This window comes from Haliaeetus albicilla, chromosome 23 (assembly GCF_947461875.1).
Source record: "Haliaeetus albicilla chromosome 23, bHalAlb1.1, whole genome shotgun sequence".
Taxonomy (NCBI): Eukaryota; Metazoa; Chordata; class Aves; order Accipitriformes; family Accipitridae; genus Haliaeetus; species Haliaeetus albicilla.
In genome coordinates this window covers 26,169,972-26,182,497 of record NC_091505.1, presented here as the reverse complement: position 1 = coordinate 26,182,497, position 12,526 = coordinate 26,169,972, and the positions used below count along the sequence as shown (strand labels likewise).

General features: G+C 46.1%; 1 protein-coding gene across 3 annotated transcripts in view; it reads right to left on the bottom strand.

The window, feature by feature from the left end:
- Positions 1–12,526, bottom strand: part of LOC104311525 (rho GTPase-activating protein 20) — a 39,003-nt gene that overhangs the window by 7,938 nt on the left and 18,539 nt on the right. For all 3 annotated transcript variants that reach the window (XM_069811659.1, XM_069811660.1, XM_069811658.1), the window contains exons 3-10: positions 8,214–8,384; positions 7,474–7,623; positions 5,841–5,882; positions 5,002–5,086; positions 4,056–4,133; positions 3,248–3,314; positions 989–1,177; positions 349–524 (exon numbers count right to left, since the gene is read on the bottom strand). In XM_069811659.1, coding sequence (XP_069667760.1) covers positions 349–524; positions 989–1,177; positions 3,248–3,314; positions 4,056–4,133; positions 5,002–5,086; positions 5,841–5,882; positions 7,474–7,623; positions 8,214–8,384 — 958 coding nt within the window. The remainder of the gene's footprint in view (positions 1–348; positions 525–988; positions 1,178–3,247; positions 3,315–4,055; positions 4,134–5,001; positions 5,087–5,840; positions 5,883–7,473; positions 7,624–8,213; positions 8,385–12,526) is intronic.

The following is a 12,526-nucleotide window of genomic DNA, read 5'->3' as shown; positions in this document are numbered from 1 at the left end:
GTTCATGTGGGTACACTTATCCTGTGGCAAATGTAAGCCCAGTGGACTCTTGTAGTGAATGAGGTCTAGACTATGTAGCATGGCATAGTCCACTGACATTGCCCCTTATCAGCTTGTGATGACCTGGTTAGAGACACCCAATGAAACAGGATAGACATCTGTGCACAAAGTGATATGGATTACACAGGAGAGGGATGCTCTCACCCTTGTTACTGAGCTAGATCTGAATCACAAGCAAATGACAGTCTTCTTCCCCATGCAGTCCTCATAAATACCACAAGTGGCTTTAAATTCTGGGCTAAACACATCAAGTTTATGTCAGGATGGACAGTCTAGGCTGCTCCTTACCATGATTGGCTTGGGAAGGATCCCATCAGGACAGACAGAGGACAGAGACAGGCCAAAGAGCTTCCGTGGGGTGGTAGGCGACTGCGAAGGAGGGCTGCCTGTTGGGGTGCTGGTGCTGCGGCGCAGGGCCCAATCAATCAAGGACTTCTTCCTTTTGGTGTGTTTCTGCAGTGACTCTGAAAGAAAACACAGACCTTCATTACACACCTGTCTGTCCTTCCTACTGGCCAGTGAGTGATCTACAGTGGAGGCAGAGTTCCCAGCAAAGCAAGGACTTTCTACCATTGCGTGTTTAATAACTACACTCTTAATGGGGACAGTCAAGATAACATACAGCAGTGAAATCACTTGTTCATCTCTCAACTATCAGCAAAACTCTTATTCAATCACTGTTCTTCAGGGAACTTTGGTGTCTGTGCAATGTAAGAATGGCTTGGAATTGAAAGCTAATCAAGGACTGAAAGCTAATTCCAAACATTTGCACAGACAAATTTAGCCCCTCTGCAATCTCTTCCTCTTTGCATACACTCAAGTATGAGAGCAACTCTGGGATATGTGTATGGTTCCAGGAAGAGTTTGGCACTGCCATGGAAAGCAGCAAAGTCTCTGCCTGGTTGTAATGCACTCCTGCAGCCCCTACCTCTCCTCAGCTGCACTGGAGCTTGGAGCCTGGGTTTCAGGACAAACTGACACTGTTTTTCCTTTGGGAGCTGATCAAGGAAGGAAGACTCTGTCCCATCAGCCAGGAGGGTGTTATTGTTGGTTCCTTGCTGCTGGTCAGCAGAGTCCCGGAGACAGTTCAATGCGATGCTGAAAGGATGCTCATGCCCTGTTGAGCAAAGAGTTGTGTAAAGAGCAAGCAAAGATGCAGAGCTATGTGAAAACAGCTCCAAATCTGGGCAAGAGGAAGCAGCCACATCTAGTGGCTCCCACTGCAGCTGGGCCTCTAAGCAATGTTGCTCAAAACCTCCATCTGTGGTCTAAAGAGGCCAGGGCACATCTTTGCATCTATATGATCATTGCTTTACAAATAAGTTCATCCAGTTAAACCTGGCCAGCCACTCTTCATCAGCAGCTCTCCAGAACATTATGCAACAAAGCACTATTAACTGGGTTTAAGCCCTTATTAATAGGCTTACGGGCCCCACTGCGCCAACAATATACTGTAAGCGTTGCTCTGTGTAGGAGTTAGCTTACTATGACAGTCTAGTATGCATTGGATGAATACAAAAAGCAAGCATGTGCCATGACGACTTGGAAAACACCAATAAACACCCACAAATAAACATGTGCAGTCTGAAGAGCCTCAGAATAATAGTCTTACTACAACGACATGGTCTTTGGAGCAAGATCTCTTTAATAAACCAACATACATAAACTTCCTTGGAGAGCCTGGGGTTTGTATTTATTGGGTTATCACTGAAAACACAATGCAGAGAGTACTCATTTGGCCTAACTAAGCAGTATGCTATAGTGCAAAACAGTCTGAGCAATGGCTGCACCATTGATTCATCCGTCAAAGAAGCAAGCTGCAGTTTAAATGCATCTAACAGCTTTGGTTTAGATGCTGCGTAAATCAGTGTATTTCCTTGCTTCCTCTCTGGCAAATTGTACGTTTAATCTTATATTTTGCTGTCTTATTTTTGTCAACTATCCACAAACAAAAACTATTATTATTGTTATTGTTATTATTATTGGAAAATTCCAGCTTTGGTGATCTCCATGATGAATCCCTAGCACTTAACAGACAAAATTCAGTAGTTTATTTTAAAATTTCTTGTATTTCTGAAATCACCTGCTAAAGATCTCCAGCACTCCACTGTTGTGACTGTCCTCAAGTGTCTCTACATACACACCTACTTTCCCTCAAGCCTCCGGAGTTTCTAAAACCTAAACACAAATTGTTAAAAATGAAAGTTTTCAAATAAACAGCCTGCAAAGGGTGCCTCAAGTGGCCCACATGTGCTTGTGAGATGAGATTGGTACTGGATTAAGGTGGCAATTCAGAGGACAACAATGTTAAGGAGCTGTATGCAACAAACTGAGTTTTTAATATGCCATGACATCTTGTGTGGAAAACAGTTTCCTTATTTGTGAACTGAAATGCAATGAAAACTAAATAAATACCAAAAAGGTAGGATAAACATGTTAGCTTCCTAACTGGAGGCTTAAAAGTCACCAATGGATCCATCTAAAAATTCTGCTTCCTGCAGCTGCCAAATCGCTTTCCTCTGGATCTAGCATGTTTGTGCTGAACGACCACCTAACTGCAGCGACTTGTTTTGCTTCTGATGGAGCCTGAAGGCAAAGTGCTCAGGAAGTGTCAGGAGATGCTCTGTCTGATGGACATCAGTGGATGTCTCTATCACAGTTAGTGAAGGTGGGCTGAGGCTGCCCAGACCACAGGCACTGCCTGTGAGGCAAAGCCTGCAAAGATGAGCAGGAGAGTATGACAAGCATGCAGCCCTCCAAGCTCATTCCAGCAGCAACAGGGATGGGATTGGGCTTTGAGGCATGTCCCACCCTTGCATCACATCTGCTACATAGACAGAACTTCTTAGACCAGCCTAAAAATCTCCCGTTTATTCAGAGCATCTGCTGTAAAGTGTCATAGGCTCCCATCCAGAGATGCATATTTTTGCTTGGAAAAGGGAGGTAAGTGTGAAGATCTTCAAAGATGTCACCATGCATTGCTTAAATGTGGATCCTGAGACCATAAAAGCCAAGTGACATCTCACATCAGCTTGATGTCATGTCTCACATCAGCAACAGTCCCCCTACCATTGCCTTTTTAAGTGAAGAGTGCAGTGTTTGAGATGTTTCTCTGCCACACACATCAGTATCATTTATCACTTGTTCCTGTGGTGCTAGAATTCAGGGAAAATGGGAAAGCTCTTACCAATGAGAGGGTAAGCAGGGTCATCTTTTCCTGAGATCACCCAGAGGTGATGTTCACTTGTCCTGCCCTGGCAGTCGAGGAACAGAGAAGAGAAAAATATTAGGTGAAGGGGGCCAGGGTGAGGGTCCACAAGGTTGCACTCTATTCAGAAAGCAACAGACAGCAACAAACAGCTGAACAGGCCAAGGAGCCAGACATGCACGGCTATCTCCGGGACATCTGCATGGCTGGGAGGGATGGTGCTCTGGGTCAGTCTGTCTAATATGGAGTGGAAGGGGAAAGGTTCAGGAGAAGAAAAGACTGAAAGCCAGCAGGATGTAAACCCACATGATGGTTTCCCCACCTATTTTAGCAGTATGTTCCACAACCTTCCTTGTTATTAAACTACTGGAACACTGTCAAAGCTACCTTTTAAACACTATAATGGGAAAGGCTGGACCACTGCAATGGGCTAGGCTGATCTGATAACATCACTGATTTGTTCAGTATTTCATGGCTATATTAATAGTCCTTTGACAAGCTTGGCTCAATCCTAATGCTGGATTGCAAGCATTGAAGAAGTGCTCTAAAATCCAAAGGACTTTATTATACAAGGTTTGAATTTAATGTAGGCACATAAAGCATGTCTATGTTTCTCATACTTGGCGCCCACACAAATAGATTGTTTCTTCATCTTGTGGTCCGGAGATTAATGCCTTACTGGTTAGCTACAGTAAATCTAGACTTCTCCACACCTGCACTGTCCTGTAAACCAGACGTTGCCAGCTTCCTTAGCTAAGATCTGGCAGACTCTGCAACTGCCACTTACAGGAAGTCCAAGCTGTAGAAGGGTCTTCTTCATCACACTCTCTGCAGTTTCCACATTGGACACATTGACTGCAGTAGTCTAGAAAGGAAAACAGAAAATATAGGAAGCTAATAAGAAGGCATGAAGTTTGGTTACAGTTTCTTGTAGCTTGAAAATCTGGGGAAACTGTCACTCATCTGTCTATTGACTGTCTTTTTACTAAATGTTCATGGTTAGAAAAGTTGTACTAATTTGAACTGCACTGGAATCATTGTTAAGGATGATGGTTATACATTGTGAAAACTGTTCTCCGCTACTTCTTCTATCATGGATTTATTATACCATCCAAAGATTTTGTCCAGTAGAAATCACAGGAAGTGGGAGGTGTTCAGATGCTGTATTTGACTGATGGTCAGTCCAAAGGGTGAACATGGCATGACGCTAATAAACCATGAGTGTCTGGGGGAAGAGTCCCTAGGAAGTAAATGTGACCCAACAAGCTTGGCATGAAGCCTAGAAAGCTATGCTATTAATGTGAAGAGGCTGGGACACATTCAAGTAAATTAATTCAGGAGAACACACCGGTGACTCTTTCATGATCAATATGCTCAACTTATTGCACTGAAAATAGGAATGACTGGGCACTCAACCACAAATCATCACCAGTTATGAACTGAAGCAGAAGGAAAAGAGAAAAGAAGCCAGAGGCCAAGAATAATCTTAAGAATTAACTGCTCTTTGGTAAAGGTCTGGCTACCTCCTAATTTCCCAAACCAAAACTCTCTGAGTGGGCTTCCAGTGGGAAGGATGCAGCTGCCCAGATGCACACCCTCTAAAACCTTTTCAGGTGGGACTTGAATTTTAAACAGGGATAGCAGCAGCAGCACCACAGCCCTGCCTTCCTGCTCCTACCCCACAGACCTCCATGTAGCGTTGTTCTGATGAGCAGGTTCTTAGCTTTACTTACAGAAGAACAGTTGTCAGCATCCAGCACAAAGATCTGAAGGGTTAGATTCTTCAGATATTCATTCTGTTTTACCTCATTGATATGCCTGAAAATCAAAGAAAAGAGGAGGGAATATAGTTGCCTAACCAGACTTGAGAAGGACCCTAAGATTTGGATCCAAGAGGTCCAAGGGACCTGCTCCTTAGCACTATAATAAATACAGATTAATTACAACACTAACAATAACATACAATGTTCATAGTGTGGTCACATGCTCTTACTGGCTACTTTTTATCTCTCTTGAGGCCCCAGAACAGCAAAACCCCACATGGCAGTACTTTAATGCAGATAGATGTGTCTAGCATAACACCTTCCAGCATCTGTAGGATCGTTACTGTTCTCCACAAATCAAGAGACTTCTTCCCCTCTCTCTACCTATATAAATGCTTCTGCCTGGATGTTAGTGGAAACAACATATAAAAACATAACATGAAAAAGAAACAACTGTAGCCTCTAGATGCCACAAAATACAAACTTTGATTCTAATCAAAAAACATCTGAAGAATCAGTAACACTTGTGGCATTTCCATAGTTATTAGCAAAGTCAACCTCCAGCTCTAAAGGAAAAAAGGTGCTCCAACTATGTTATCTTCTAGTGGATTTAATCTTTTCTGGACTGTTAAGACCAATTTTGCTTTCACCCAGAGGCTTCCACATTCAGGTTTCAAAGGTGGATTTTTCAAACAGTAGCTAGACACTTAATGTGCTGAAAATCAGAGGGCAATTTGACACCTAGCATGACAAATTTCTCTGAGGATTGTAGAGGAACCACCCAGGAGGATGAAAGGAGGGTCACTCACCACAGTAATGCTGACAGCCATCGTTCCTTCACGTCAGCTGAGCTGAAGATAAAAAGGGAGGCAGATCATCAAACAAGTGCTGAGTGGGTAACAGCCTTTGGAAACTCTACCCAGTTTAATTTATATATAGCTGTAAGTCAAAGTTCCTTCCTGCAAAGCCCTGGAACAAAAGCATAGTCCTTTCCTGCTTCTGTCCTATTTTAACAAGTAACAAAAATAATAATAACAAAAAAATCCCAGCAACAAACTGGACTACATTTCCTGCCCAGGCTGGCAAGTGTTCAGATAAGGGACAAATATCTTTCTGGGATGTCGGAGTTAACTCATCTTGTGGGCCCTTATTATTTTTGCAGTGACCTTTAATGGCTATTTTCTTTCTCCTATTATTTCCTTCCCTGTGTCTGCCATTCCTAGAAGCTCCTGCTGCCAACACGAGTTACCCAGGTCTCAGTGACGTGAAGGAAATGGAACTGCTGTTGAGTTTGGACTAAGACACAAATGGCAGCTTGCATGTCAGAGCATGAATCCTAATCAGGAAGGCATTACCCAGCAGAGACCATCCTGACCCTTGGAAATGATGAGACAGCACGTATGAAACCATGGTATGGTTCCCATTTCTTTTTCCACCAAGGCAGCTGCCCCACAGAAGGAAAAGCATCTGGCCAGATCAGCCCTTCCTAGCTGTGCCAGCAGAACCCCTGAGGACAGAGCGACCCTTGAAGACTGCTGATCTCTGCTTTGCAAAAGAGACCATGAAGCAGAGATGCCTGAGCCAGCTGTGACCTGAGCTCCCTGTGGATATACCAGCTCTAGGTTCAATTTAGCCAGGCTAGACCGAGCTCCAGGTAATAAAAAGCTCACCTGCTTTTTGGTGAGCCTTATTAGTTCGGGCACAACACTGGGACAGCCTTTGAGATGGCATTTGGACATGAATGGGCTACTTTCTAGCCTGCTCCACACTCCCCTGCATTTGTATTTTTAGGGTTAGCAAGGGCTAAGCAAGCTCTGGACCGTGCTGCTTGTGCAGACCCATCCTGAAGAACGTTTCCACTTTTATAGTCTGTTGCTGTGGGCTTGGGACACCCTGGCAGACAACTGCAGGAGGAAGGTTTGCCCAGGAGCTGTCCATGCCACACTAGGGGTGGCTAAAGGATTTAATCCTGGCACAAGGTCATCTGGCATTTTTCATTGACATAACTAACCTGTCCTTTGTAATGAAAAATGCTCAAACTAGGGCTAACCTCCTACAGAAATGGTTGCTGTCAGATGCTGAAACAGCATGCTGGGAGGTTATATGATGGCACAAACTGGTTTGCTATGGCAGATTTGGTTGTGATGTTTCAGGATGCTCTGCAGCAGGGTTAGCCCTTGCTATAACAACACTTGCAAGGGTTGGTCCTCTAAAAGGCTCTCAGAGACCAACCTGCAGGTATTTTTCTAAGATGACTGTCTCCCAACATCTAAGTTTTTACCAAACGGCCTAATGTGAGTCAAAGTCCTCTACTCAACAGGGAGAAGGGTTGTAGTATAGTTCAGGGCCCTGTAGCCCCAGTCATTGTTTTGCTTGACACATGGGAGACTTGGACAGCTAGCTGCCAGGCTGCAGAGGGAGGTTTGGTGTCTGATGAGATACCTGAAGGTGACAACATAGTTGGTGGTAGGCCAGCCGATGACAAACGAATTCTCGGGACCCATCTTTTTCTCTGTCACTTCGCTGAGACAGGTGCCGGTCCACACTTCACTCAGATGCACCTGCTTTTTGAGCTTCAGGCTAGAGGAGGATCTGCAATTCAAATTATGGAATTCTTAGGCCAGATCCTAACATCTGGACCTCCGGAGTCTGGTCATGCCACCTGCCAGGCATGCAGATGCAGTGACAGCAACAAGCCCCCCAGAACTAAATGTCTGGGCATGTGGAGGCACTACAAGAAAGTTTTGCAAGTGGATTTTGGGGCTGGTGGCTGCAGTGGGACAGCTGCAGCTTAGGGCAATGTGATTCACTAGAGCCACATGCAGGTAGATGGTGATTTAGGCTAATTTACTGTCTATGCTAATAGCTGAAGTCACCTGAGCTCTTAATTTATGTGTGGCAGAAGTAGCCAGACCAGGAGTCAGTTTTCTGTCCTTACTGCCTCTTACCCTCATGCTATTTCTTCAAGAAGCCATATAGGGGAAGGGCAAAACCAATTAGACAACCTTTTCCTTCAGGAAAATGGAGTGAACCATTAATACCAAGAAGAATTTCTGGAGGTGCCACTTTTTAGATCCACATTTGTAAAGAAGAGTTGTTTTGATGCCTGTTCCACAAGTAGCTCAGAGCCTAACTTCAGCAGCACATACTGGGGAGAAGGAGCAAGTGTGAATTCCTCTTACTTGGACTTGGCGATGACCAGCACATCACTGAACAAGATCAAATGTCTTTCCTGGGTCTGCAGGCCCATGGTTAGCTGTACTCGCTCACCCAGGATGAAAGTGGAGCCTGGGCTGCTGAACACCCCACTTGGCAGCCCATTGTCTGAATGGGAAGAGGAAAGGGTAGTCTCCCTGGAGGAGGAAGAAAAATCATAAGACTTTGTCAGAAGCTTTTCTCACAAAGGTTTGTGATTGGACACAGGCAACTGTTTTGGAACAGCCCGATAGCCCCATGCTTCTCCCAGCACTGCCCTTATTGCTCTCAATTATGAACTGCATTTGCCCGCCTCTGCCCAATTAACTTTACCAGCCTTAGACAGATGGAAAACTGCCTAAATGCCCACACCAAATCCAGGGAGATTAAGCTGCTGAAATATTCATTTTTGAGTCATTTCTCACTCAGGTAAAACACTTATTTCCTGCACATGCGTGTGAGCCATGACTTGAAAAGAACATGGAAAACCCATGGCTCATGGCACTGCTCAGCCTAGTGTGGGGAGGGACTGCCATTTCTGCGCATGTTTTCCATCTGTACTGAACTGCTTGTCAATGCAAGGGTTGCAGCACAAAAAAAATGAACTGCATGCACTCATCTAATTCCAGCCATCTGATTCTGGCTTCCCTGGCTGCAACCCAGCATCTTGTTTCTACTGAGAGTGATATAGGTGCTGACCATTTCCAAAAACCCTGATGGTTTTTGCATGTTGACTGCAGTCAACAAGCCATCATCAGGATCAAACCAGCTCCATTCCCTATGTTGTCCCCAGCTGGAAGAGCTCCACCAAGTACTAATCTCCCCACTTGCCTCTCAGCACCCTCCCAGAGCACCTTCTCAGCGCTGCTCCTGGCTCTGGTTGGCAGTGCTGGCAGTACAACAGGTCCCACGGTAATTTCCTGGGTCTACACTTGCTCTACAGGTGTGCTGAATGAACAAGCAATAGTTCTTTGCTGAGCCTTATTCAGAGACCGTGTTCATGTGCCCGATTCTGACTGAATTAGCTAACCTCTGAGACATGGCCTTAGATTTATGTAGATGGAAAAAAAGCCAGAAATCCTCCTGTCTCTACACATAGACAAAAATGTCTATCTTGCCCTGCAGGCAAGAACGCATGTGGAAGAGACACTTACCTTCCCTCCACCCCTCAGCAGTACTACGCTAGTCTGAGGGCAGTCTCTACATGAACAAATGGAAAAACACATGAGCTTTAAGGGTAGTATTTTTGACATTGTTAGTCTTAACTCAATTTCCACTTTGATTTCACAGGAGTGAGGTTAAAGCTAGCCAGTAACTGCTTTTTTAAAATCATCCCCCTGTCACAGGAACGCCCACACTCCTGCAAGCAGAAATTCCCTCTTCTCTCCTCACCACTCCACAGCCATCAACAAACAAGTGAATTCTTGGCTTATGCAGCTGTTGCCTTTACAAATGAGAAGCTAAATCACCTTTAAACTTGATATTAAAAGCTTTGCATGTACGTTGATTGAGCAGTGGGAGCCACAATATCTCACAATCTCAGCAGTGAATTTCCTAAAGCTGGAGGAGTTACACAGCTTTGTAAATACGGCAGCAGGATAGCCAAAAAAATCTCACCAATAATCTGGTGGCCTAAGCAAAGATGGCATTGTACCAGCTCCCTCCATAGCAATCCATCACGAGAAACATTTAAAGCTTCTCTCCCTCACAAGGATATTCTCCAGCCAAATAAAGTCAAGAATTTCTTTCTCTTCTTTACTTTTTTTTTAGTGCAATTTAGAAGGGGGTGGGGACAATGACAAAGAAGCCACATAACTTGGTCAGAAGACAACCAAATGGAAATCAGTCCTGCCCTTTATTTTAACTGATCCTACAAGACTGACCCCACACACTTGTTTCAGAAAAGCAAGATGTCCTATGCATCAATTACCTATGGTGTGATATAAAAGGAGTATTCTTCAGGAGGGCTGGTCCAGATCAAAATGTCAATCAATTCAGCTTTATCATCTCTTTCTTACAAAGGAAAAAAACCCCAAACAACAAACCAAACAAATCCCTCAGAAAATGTTATTTCTAAGATTGCTATCAGAACAAGGCAGAAAGGAGCGTGGCGGTCCCTTATCTGTGTCTAGTAGTTACGCGGTGCTGCAGGAGGAAGAGGGGATGACGTTGAAGAGGGCTCAGCTCCCACTAAAAGACCAAGGAGCTCGGCTCATGTCTAGCACTTGATATTCCAGTAGAAGATTTGCATGTCTGGCATATTTGTACCTGACTATCTGCTGACACTCCTGGTGCTTTACCCCTGCAGAAGCAGAGCGTCAGCAGAGCACTGGATGGCTCTGGAGTCGCAGGCAAGAGAGGGAGCTTTTCACCACCCAAGCTGCTAGTCAGGGAAAGCTGCTGTCACCCAACAGGGACGTGACTGTCCTGGAGGATGGTGGGATCTGGCGGCTCTCCCACCAAACATCTCGGGCTGATGCCACCCTACACAGCGCTGGCAGGGTGCGGGCAGGCTTCCCAGCGCTCCCTCCATCCCCAGCTGCAGCTCGCAGCCCCCTCACACGCCCAGATGAATCTGCGTCTGAGACGTGGCCAAATCTCTGGGACGGCCCTCCTGCCGGTGGTCCAGCAGATGGAGCAGGGGCCAGACAGGTCTCCAGCGGTGAGTCCCCGGGGGCAGCCGGGCAGGGACATGCTGGGCAGGAACACCAGGATGCTCCTCAGGGATGATGCCGCTGCAGTCCCAGCACGCAAGGTGGCAAATGCCACACCAGCCCGTGTCCTGCGTCCCACTGTGCCATTACGGTGCACCTCGTCCCTTCTCCGCCTGCCCCTGCCTGCAACAGGACCTGCAGTCAGCGCTGCCACTGGGCCTTCCCCTGCCTGCAACGGCTCTGTCCAGACCTGCTCGGCTGGGGATGGTTTACAGCCTCCTTCCCATTAATTAAACTTAACCACAGCCCTTCACCGCAGTCAGAGCTGAGGGGATGGGGACAACTGTGCTCTCGCCCAAACCAGCAGGCCTTTGCAGCACACGGGGCCTTCCTGCACCCCAGTCCTCTGACACCCCCCAACTGCGTAGCTCACCCACAGCCACACACCACTAGGACAGAAGTCCCCACGTACTGGTCTGCACTGGGCAGCTTCCCTCCCACAGCTGCTTCTGTCTGTCCTTCCTGTGGCATGGGCTCTTTTGTTTCTTAAGGCATCTCTGTTTCTGCTTCTCATACTGCTGCCTGTGGCGGGTGAGAGGGTAGACTAAACAGGAACGAATCCATCAGCCAAACACCTATTGACTGTTCAGCCAGAATCATACCAGGAAGCTTGTCTCACTTGCAGTCTGGCAAGAGAGGGGAGGATAGAGCTTTTTCTGCTGTTTGCAAGCATAGGGGACATATACATACATATATACAGACACACACATATATGTACACACAATATACATATTTATGGAAAATCTCTTATTCCTTAGGAGGTGTGGCCTCCCAGCGTCAAGACAGCCTGCCTGCGGTCATGAGCGACTGCATCTCAGGAAAAAAGCCCCCTGGACTTTGCAGCTGTGAGCTTGGACTCATTGTTCCCTCCTGGCAGGAGCACACTGGCCTGCCTGCACTGGTTACGCTAGTGGGCAAAAGGGAGGCAGTGTGGGCTTCCAGCTGAAAGCAAATTTCGGGAAAAACTCCAGGCTGACAACTCAGGAAAGCAGGTCCTCTCCTTATGTAGAGACCAAGTGCCACACAGCACAGAGTCACAATATGTCCCATGCAAGCTCTGAACAGGGCCATGCCTTCACGTCTGCTAAGTGAATTGACAGATGGGGGTCAGGACACATGAAAGAAAAGCCAGGAGAGCTGTCAGAAAGAGCTGGAAGCTCTGATACTCAATCCAGCTTGGACTGTATAGAGCATTTCATGCCCTGATGGCAGGGAATGGCTCTGCAGGGGATGGAGGAAGGGCACTCTACCAGCCAGTCCCAGCTCCATTCTCTGGACCTTGCTGGTGAGGTCTGCACTGCCAGCACTGTGAATCCAAGCTGAATGACACAAATGTCAGAGCTCATTTATCCCAACCAGGTCAACAGGGAAACCACACTACAGAAACTTACACACTCTTTCTTGTACCTGATTTTACTTGGGTGCCTCTGCATTGTGCAATATTGTCCAGGTGTACTTATACTTGGATATAACAGGCATCAAATACCTAGACCTAACACTATCTGCATTGAAATATATGCATTGAAAATAACCAGCTAGCCTTGCGTAGTGGGTTGACCTGAGCTGGCTGCCAGACCCCCATGCAG